General features: G+C 30.9%; 2 protein-coding genes across 3 annotated transcripts in view; one reads left to right on the top strand and one right to left on the bottom strand.

Annotated features, from left to right (window-relative positions):
• Positions 1 to 887, top strand: part of LOC101508950 (uncharacterized) — a 2,337-nt gene extending 1,450 nt beyond the window's left edge. The window contains 3 exon segments of the mRNA XM_012713742.3: positions 1 to 198; positions 369 to 446; positions 605 to 887. Coding sequence (XP_012569196.1) covers positions 1 to 198; positions 369 to 446; positions 605 to 655 — 327 coding nt within the window. The 3' untranslated portion in view covers positions 656 to 887.
• A 2,381-nt stretch (positions 888 to 3,268) lies between these two features.
• LOC101508429 (glutamyl-tRNA reductase-binding protein, chloroplastic) lies at positions 3,269 to 7,723 on the bottom strand. 2 transcript variants are annotated; one of them, XM_004493109.4, is made up of 13 exons: positions 7,483 to 7,723; positions 7,231 to 7,296; positions 6,774 to 6,860; positions 6,141 to 6,239; positions 5,739 to 5,834; positions 5,518 to 5,583; positions 5,330 to 5,420; positions 4,990 to 5,057; positions 4,819 to 4,884; positions 4,423 to 4,473; positions 4,255 to 4,319; positions 3,964 to 4,051; positions 3,269 to 3,711 (listed from the first exon to the last, which is right to left on the bottom strand). In XM_004493109.4, the coding sequence occupies exons 1-12, from the start codon at positions 7,654 to 7,656 to the stop codon at positions 3,997 to 3,999; spliced, it is 984 nt and encodes a 327-aa protein (XP_004493166.1). In that variant the 5' UTR covers positions 7,657 to 7,723; the 3' UTR covers positions 3,269 to 3,711; positions 3,964 to 3,996. The 2 variants fall into 2 exon arrangements, with proteins under 2 accessions (XP_004493166.1, XP_004493165.1); XM_004493108.4 differs by having other exon boundaries at positions 3,269 to 3,592.
• Positions 7,724 to 9,131: the final 1,408 nt, after the last annotated feature.

Below are 9,131 nucleotides of genomic sequence, written 5' to 3'. Positions count from 1 at the left end.
ACGACGAGAGGGTCGGCGGAGGAGAACGGTAAAGTGACCGGCGATGTTAACACCGGTGAAGAGAGAGCTCTTGTTTGGCCTAAGCTTTACATAACTCTCTCTAGCAAAGAGAAAGAAGAAGACTTTCTTGCCATGAAAGGTTGTAAGCTTCCTCAGAGACCCAAAAAGAGGGCCAAGCTCATTCAAAGAAGCTTACTAGTAAGTTTTATTGTCAAAGTTTTTATTTTTTGTTTTGAAGAAAAAGGGTAGTTGGGGGGTTATTATTATGATGAATTTTTATTATTTTGGGTGATATGGGTTGGATGTTTTTAATTTTCATTTTTCACCATCTTATGTTGTCCACTTGTTTGTTTGGTGTTGGTTTACAGCTGGTGAGTCCCGGAGCATGGTTGACTGATATGTGTCAAGAGAGATATGAAGTCAGGGAGAAGAAAAGTAACAAGAAGGTAAAGTGGTTGTGTTGTAGTTGGTGTTATGTTTACTTTACATTACACACACCTTTATTTTTATTTTTTATTTTTTTGTAATTGGATCTACAATATCTAATATATATTATGTACTATCTAACTAACAACACTATTTCATTTTTGGGTTTTGGATGCAGAGGCCAAGAGGGTTGAAGGCTATGGGGAGTGTGGAAAGTGACTCCGAATGATTAAAGATGCAAACATAGGAGGGGGATATGCAACAACAACACAAAGGGGAAACCTCTCTTGTTGGAAGATGATGATATTTTGGGTTGAATTATTCAAGTTTTTTTTAAATTTGGTTTTTCACAAGTAGGGAAAAAGGCTTTTATGTGCCCCTCTCAATGTTTTTTGTAAACAAGTAAGATCTGATCTGTTCCTATCCATTTCAATCAATGAAGAAAATTATTTTCTTTGTCACTTATCATTCTTCTTCTTCTTCATCTCTCTCTCTCTCTCTCTAATCTTCCTTTATGATGATTGATGAGTAAAAAGATACTATTCCATTCCCATCAAGTTATGCTTTTGTGTTGTTTCTCTAGCGTGCACTCACTAATTAACTTACCTTCAGCCTTCAGCAACCCTCCTATTTATATCAATATTTTGAATTCATGGTTTCAAAAGGCCTAAATATAACTCATGATGGATTTGTCAGAATCACACCATTTTTGCAAAAGCTATACATAAAATGGAGATTGGATTTTGCGGACTGAGATTCACTGCACTGCAGTGCATTCAGGACCATTCTATTAAGTAAGATCGGACGGTCCAGATGTGTCAATTGGGATTTTGCCAATATTGCACTGTGATGTACCTTTTGATGCAATAAATTGGATCCAGATTTAAAACAATTAAAGAGATAAGGGGTAATAATATATATAAAAAAAACCAATGAGGAAAGGAAAATATGTAGAAGATTATTGTAAGCCTCAAGCAGAAAAATAATATCCATAATTTGAGCATGAGGCCAAATAAAGCATATGGAGGGATGGTGTGTACTTGTGGTATCTCAATGATTTTGTTGTGTCTATCTAAACACTAGTAGTGTAAGTAAAAAGAGATCTTGTTGATAAAAAAGAAATGGAGCGTGTGAGGGTCACTGATCTTAGACCATGTGCGCGTCTAGATTTATACATGTATACTATTTTGTATACCAAATCATTTCTACCAATTGCTATTTTTAGCTTAAGGTTCAAACTTACACAAAGTACCTTACATGTGTTTTAAAATTTCTAGATTTTGCTAATCTTTGCGTTTATTATTTTAATTATAAGCAAATAAGTATTGAATTTACCCTCTTGATTTATTTCAAATCAAACCAATAAAGGAGTTGAATTCGCAAAAGTTCAGACTCAATCTTAATATTTCTTACATATAAAATTCAAACTCTGTGTAGTGTAATTAGACTTATTCTATTCTTACCCTTAATTGCAATCAATGAGGGTTTATTGAGATTTTTGGTTTTTTGAAATGAAAAGTTCATCCCCTTGATCTCCCATTTATCAAGGGGTCATTGATCTAGACTAAGCTTTTGAAAGTCCGTTGTATATTTTGTACAATTACGCAGTTCAAACCATTGGATCAGACTACTCATATTTGAATTTTAAAAACAAAATTCAAAATACTAAGTTAGAAAATAAGTATGATAAAACAAAGTTTTGAACCCAAATCTAAATAATTCAGTGTGTAAGCGACAAAGGCACAACCTCATGTCGCCAAACTTTCAATGATCCATCAAAAGCATCAGGCTGCAGCTGCATGCACAATATCTGCAAGACTCGTTCAGTAAAGGTAGTTGTAACACGTGAAAGATGACTAAATTAAAGGTATATTTCTTTTACACACTTATATATTTCTTTTAGAATTAGGATTTAGGAATAAGAAACAAACGGTTGTGATTTGTTGAATCATCCAATATTTTCTTTTTGGTTTTGGCTGGCTTTTGTTTACATACACACAATGGAACAAAAGATCTGCCACACAAGTTTTTTGTTGATATAAAAATGGACAAAATTATAGTTTATAACTTCACACTACTAAATACAAATATTGACCTTTTCACATTGTAAAAATTAAACGGTGGCTTTGTAATAATAATGGAACAAATCACTGATCGTAAAATTATCAGAGTAAACAATTTCATAAAATAAAATGTAAAAAAGGATTTGTTGACACTCTGAAGACAGCTATACAAACGTGTGTGTATCCATTATTTTCAACTTGCTAGCTTTTTGAAAACGTGCTATTCAAAAATGACATAATTTTCAACGCAATGATCCTTCATCATCCGCAGTAATCAACAAACAACCCCTCTATGTCAAATATCAACCATTCGGGGTAATTACAAAAAATATAAAATAAAATAAAAAGTTAATTGCTTAGCATGGACAATCATATATATAACTTATTAAACACAAATTCTACCGTACTAGTAAAAAAAAAGTTTGTATCAATATTTTACAAATAATTTTATCAAGTTTGTCTAAGTAGATATTACTATAATTATTTATTAAAGTTGATTAAATTAAAAAGTTTTGATACATTTATCTATTTAATTTTAACCTTAATAATTAAATAAATTATTTCCATAATTAAAAATTAAAATTTTAATTAAAATCGTTATTTCAAAATAAACCCAAAAGATAATTTAAAAATTTAGTGGTGTTAAATTTAAAATATGATTAAACTCATTCATTGATGACATGTCAATCAACTGTTAGTGATTTAATTTGATAGCAACAAAACATATTAATTTTCAAATATACCATAAATGTTCCCTTTTCAAAATATCTTAAAAAATATTTAAGTGAAGACATATGATTAGATTACTATATAATTTTTCACATTTTATGTACATAGTCATTCAACTCACAACTATAACAATATATAAATAGAATTGTATTTTATTTCTATTTTGAAATTAAAAACTAAAACATATATGATATTGCTCTCTCACTGTATGGACAAGGATAAAAAAGCATATGTAGTTTCTAAACGTATGATTATAAATTGTCTCAACTCTCAATTCAACAAGAGTCTTATGATCATTCTGTATAAAGGATATGTATGTCTTGAAGAGTATGAATCTCACACCACTTTAATGACTGAATTTTGTGTGTGTTACCCTGCAAAAATCGCAAATAAGAGAAAGTAAACCATTTGAGTTGTCATAATATATATTTATGCGTCTATTTCTCAAGGCACGCAATTTGTCCTCCCCAGCAGAAGGATGACTTGTAGGAAGCTGCAGCATTTCAAAGAGAAAGGGTTCGAACTTAGAACAGAAAGAACTTATCAAATAATCCCATATTTTAAGTGTCTCATTCATCACTTTTTTGACATTTAGCAAACTTTAATACAATCCAGAACTGAGTTGGTTACATTGAAATTTAAATAGAATCTATGAGATTAATTTCTGAATGAAGAAAAACGACGAATCTTGGAGACAAAAGTACATCAATTGAATTCAAGTACTTGACGAGTTTCGGATGAGTACCTTGTGTCCATCTTTGATCTGTGGAGTAATCAATCAAACTTGAGGCTTAGAAGCTTGGAGCATCTCAACAATGAGAGTTTTAACATCCCTATAAATAAGAAAAGTAGTAAACAGTTACTTGCTGCAGATTTTTTTTGAAAAAAACAAACCAACATGGTGCAGGACATGTTATTAGGTATGTATCAGAGGAGATTATTATCTGATACTTATTAACAACAAATTTAATCTAATTAATGCAGAAATGTCCTTTTCACCAGTAGATGGGAGTTTATGTCAAATATGATGTCTTACTTTCTATCTTCTGCAGGTCGAGGAAAAGGTACGCGGAGCTTGAAAGTATCTCCCTGATAACCAGCCTACAAAAAAAGAAAATATTATTGAAGATACTAGAATCATTTTTCCAATTTACGGGAAAAACAAATAATCTAAATGATATTAAAGAAATAACAGAGGAAATACCTTGACATTGAAACCTAGACGATCCAAATCTAGTATGTAAGCAAAGTCCACCTGCAGATGATCAATTCAGTCAAAATTGAACTCAAACATTATCAGCCCCTACCCCAGCAGAATATAATTTAGGACCATATATTGTTTCCAGAACAAAGTATTTTATTTTAATCGGCCTTTCAACGTCACATTTCCCTAGCACTGATGTCATCGTAAATAAAACATCAATTTAATATAACATGATAATCAGAAAGTTGTCCATATATATTTTCATATGTGCGCTCACACACTGGTATCATATTGAACACGGGCTTAACACAAAAATTTCCATGATATTAACAGTTGAAATAAAGAGTCACATTTCTTGTTAAAAGTGTATACCGTACAACGGGTAAAGTGACATACCGGAACTGAGGTCCAATGCTGCACAATCGCTTTAGTATCATCACTGTGATCTTTGTTCATATGTGACTGTCAAATAGCAATAGTAGTATTTATATTAAAAGATAAAAATTCGGTAGTTTAAGAAATACATTGTAGACATGCAATATATGAGGATAAGTTAGAGATCAATACCGCTACTGGCTTGGAAAACTGAGCTATGGGATCAACTTTTGCAGATTTGTACTCATCTCCATTAAACTCTGAAGTCGAAGTTAAAAATTAAGCTTAATAAAAAAATTTATAATGGATAAATAATACAGAAAAAACACAAGAAATTCACTTAAGGTCTAGAGATGATGCTTGCTCATTCCTGAAGCTGCGAATTGGGGTGGGAAGAATTTTGATGCGCACCAATTAAAAATATTTTAATTTGAAAAACTCCCTTTAAAATGCAAGAATTCCTTATATATTCTATTTAATATCCCGGCATTAACAGAAAAATAAACCAGCAAGAGTAGCAAGGTTAACAAACCTCCTGATCCTAACAAAGCTGTGGCAACACCTGACACAAATCGTACAACTTTTGGTTCAATGCGTACAAATCGGAAGTCTCCAAAGTCAACCTTCAGTATGAGTAGTTTATTTATAATTGTTAATTTTAGAACAACAAGCAGAAGGAAAAAAATGCACGTTACAAAGAAGAATAATGAACAAAGTTACCCAAAACGCATTGGGATGTCTTGCCAAATATGCAGCTCGTATGGCTTCTTTATCTTTTTCAGGTACCTGAATAAAATTTCTATATTTAACTTCTGCCCCTTCGTATGATGATTCTGTTATTTAATAACTATGTAATCCAATAAACAATCGTAAAAAGAGATGAAAACACAAAAGGACATAATGTTTAACTTCTGTGAAATGAACAGAAGATTGTAACTTACAAAGATGGCGTCACCATGTAAAGTGATCACCAAATCAGTCCTATCTTCAGGATCTCTAGCCAAAAGCACTGAACATTTAGGATTAGCAGTTAAGTCCTGTAAAGTACATAAAACAATACTCTTTAGCAATGGAAGCAATCTTTCAATTGCCTCGTGGTGCAAAAGGTTTCCCATGAATTATAATTTGTTAAGATGACCGTGTGCTGGTTGAGGACATGAAAAGTAGGATTCGAAATTGAATATGTAGCCTTTGGCAAGCCAGATTCGATACTGTGCTGGATGGCCATTCATACAAGTTCATATGTCTCATGAAATCAAATGTAATCTTCAAGTTTTATATTTATCAATTTTCTAACAATAACAAAATTTTGAAGGAAGAAAAAGAAAATAAAGAAACAAAACCTTTGAATGAACTGCCAAGTCGCTCACGGCTAATATAGGACATCCATTTGCATCACATGCAAAGTCAACCATAGACCCAGATGGATAACCCTCGAACTTCTGTGTGTTACAATTCGAAAGACCAAATGAGAAGAGGGTAATCAATTTGTTTGCCAATAAATACTTAAACAAAATTTCATGCCAAAGATATGAGCAGAAAAGCAGCCAGTGCAGATTCTGATTTAATAGCTCTGCCAAGCATGGATTTTACTAATATTATTGTTTGTAGTTATTGTTGCTCCGAGGGAAGGGTGTTTGCAGTTCCTTCTGGCTTGTAGTACCAGAAGAACCTGAATATTGGGGCATGAATGAACAAAAGTCCACAACTAAATTTCCAAACAAGCAAATTTTTATCTCTCCATGTCTCGATTATTTGATCATTTGCCTAGTGAAAGCTACCCCAAACCAGGAAAGTTAATAGCCATGTGCTACCATAACAGTTTGAATTGAAAGAAAAAAAAAGACTGTGGCTCTTGAACTAACGAATGTGGCTCATGAACTACACTCAACAATAATCATTGAAACTTCACACTACACGGGAAAAAAGAAAAAACAATCAGTAGTACAAATCAGTGTAAAGAATAGGACAGAAACCTTTGAGAATGTGGAGAGCATCCCACGTACACTACGATCAAGGACAGTTCGAATTTCTTCAACTGGTGGAAGTCTTGCAGCTTTTTCCTATCACAATAACCCCATTAACATACAATCAATCTTCCTGAAAGAATACACAAATTTAAACTACTACTAGTAATAAGGAATTTTAGCTTCTAGTGCATTAGAGTTTCACAATTAAAACAAGTTTACAATTATTCAATTACACAATTTATATAAACTTATAAATATTCATAGAGATGTTAAATTAAATGACACATCATCTAAACTGACAGAAGCTAATGGAAAAATTAAATAAGAGAGCTTTTACAAAAATTGATGAAGGCTAATTTAAGGAAGTTATTTATCTTTTAAATTCTTCTAATAACTTAATTTTTTCACAAGTGATTCTACATAAGTGCTTCTAGAAAAGTCTATTAAAAATGAGTAAAAATACCTGATGAGCTTTAATTAATTGAAAGACGTCGTCTTTTTTGATGTTAACATCACCAGAGGACACAGCCTGATTCATAAACCAGCAATCATATTCATTAATTCATGAGCTATGATCATCATTGAAAGAACAAAGAAAACATAATAAATAAATGACAAATTCCATTAAGTTTGTTTAAATTTCAATTTTGAATCGACAAAGCTAAATATTAATGAATTGAATGGAAGAAAGAGAAGAGTGAAGAAATAGAGGTACCGGAGCAGTGGATTGTGAGGAAGCGGCCATTGAAAGAGTGGGAGTGGGAGAGGTGAAGATGAAGGAGTTTGGTAAGGAAGAGTGGAGTGGTTTGGGGGAGAAACGAAGGGCATTATAGGCATTTGGGCGAAAAATTGGGGTGACCCTTGTCAATGGCGTCACCATAGACTTCATCTTGCGGAACACTACAACAATGCACCAAATTTTCCCTTCTTAACTTTTTTTGTTTATCATGCGAGACTTTTTGTTTTGTTTTATTCATTTTTCTTTTATAAATGTATTCTACCTTTTTTTTTTCTTTTTATAAAAATAAACTGATTTAATATATATATATGCTAAGTAGCATGGGTCTATATTAAAATATATATATATATATATATATATATATTAAATTTATATTATCATTATTAAATATTACAACATTGACTATTTGATTAAAATCATTCTCTTTATTTACATCTTCAAATGAGTGATGATGACTTAAAAGATATTTGTTTAGTTGAGTTGGACAAATTATTTTTTACGAGTGGTAAATCTCTTAAAAGCTTTAACATTATGTCATGTCATGTCCTCTAGATTCAAGTATGAATCAATTTGAAAATAGATTTTTGGTTGATTAACTAACTTATGACAAAACTAAAACTAAATAAAGCTTTATGATCAAATTCATCTTTAGTTGATTAATTAAACTATAACAAAAAATATCATTTTAAAATAGACATAAAAAATAAAGCTTAAAAATTTAGTGATATTAAATTTAAAATATAATCAAATTTATTTATAAATGACATATTGTTCAATTATTGGTGATTTATTTTAATTGTAACATAGAAGTTACTTTTGATTAAAAGTAAAAAAATGGAATAAATATTTTTAAGTCTTTATACTTAATTTAGAGGTATGTTAACAAGTGTTATTGGAACACTTGTTAAGAAAGAGAAAAAAAAAAATTCTATATAAAAAATATCACTTTTTAAAATTTTAAGATATAACGTATTTCAAAATCTTATTTTCTTTTTTAAATAGTTAACAACTACTCCAAGAAAACTTGTTAATATTTTCCTTGGTTTAACTTTTGGGAGGAAATAGAAATGAGCCACAATTATCTTGCTCTCGCTTCATTTTATAAATTTAGAGGAGATAAAAAATAACTAAAACCATTAAAAATTTATCTCCTCTCCTCTTGAATGAAACAAAATCATTAAAACTCTTTTTCTTTTTCACCACTTATTTAACCAAAAAGTATCTCTTTTTCCCTTATTCTCCTCTCCCTTCCACTCTATTAAAATATTTCTACTCCTCATCCTAGTTGAACCAAATAGTGTATAATGATGTATTTGGTTAGAGATAAATAAAAGAAAAAAATATATAATATTTATAAATTTTGGTGTTAGGTTCGATTTTAAAAAATGAATAGAGGAGAGGGAGTCAAAATATCTAGTAAGTTCTCCTTCCATTTTAAGAGAATTTAGTAAAAAGAGACTCCATATAACCAAATTTTCATTAAAATAAATCCTTCCCTTAAACTAAAAATAAAACAATTAAAATTACCTATCTTCCTTTTTCCTTTTTTTTCAACCAAAAACATTTCTTTATTCCCTCCTTCCCCCTCTATTAAAATTTCTCACCTGCTCTACCATTCATTGAAC

This window comes from Cicer arietinum, chromosome 3 (genome assembly GCF_000331145.2).
Source record: "Cicer arietinum cultivar CDC Frontier isolate Library 1 chromosome 3, Cicar.CDCFrontier_v2.0, whole genome shotgun sequence".
Taxonomy (NCBI): Eukaryota; Viridiplantae; Streptophyta; class Magnoliopsida; order Fabales; family Fabaceae; genus Cicer; species Cicer arietinum.
This window is presented reverse-complemented; position numbering and strand designations above follow the sequence as displayed.

Coding starts and splice junctions, on each gene's coding strand:
- LOC101508429 (XM_004493109.4), bottom strand. CDS start 7,656: ATGAAGTCTATGGTGACGCCATTGACAAGGGTCACCCCAATTTTTCGC. Junction 5,058..5,329: donor AGCTTTGTTAGGATCAGGAG/GTTTGTTAACCT, acceptor CTTCGACTTCAG/AGTTTAATGGAGATGAGTAC. Junction 4,052..4,254: donor CGACCTGCAGAAGATAGAAA/GTAAGACATCAT, acceptor TCTTATTTATAG/GGATGTTAAAACTCTCATTG.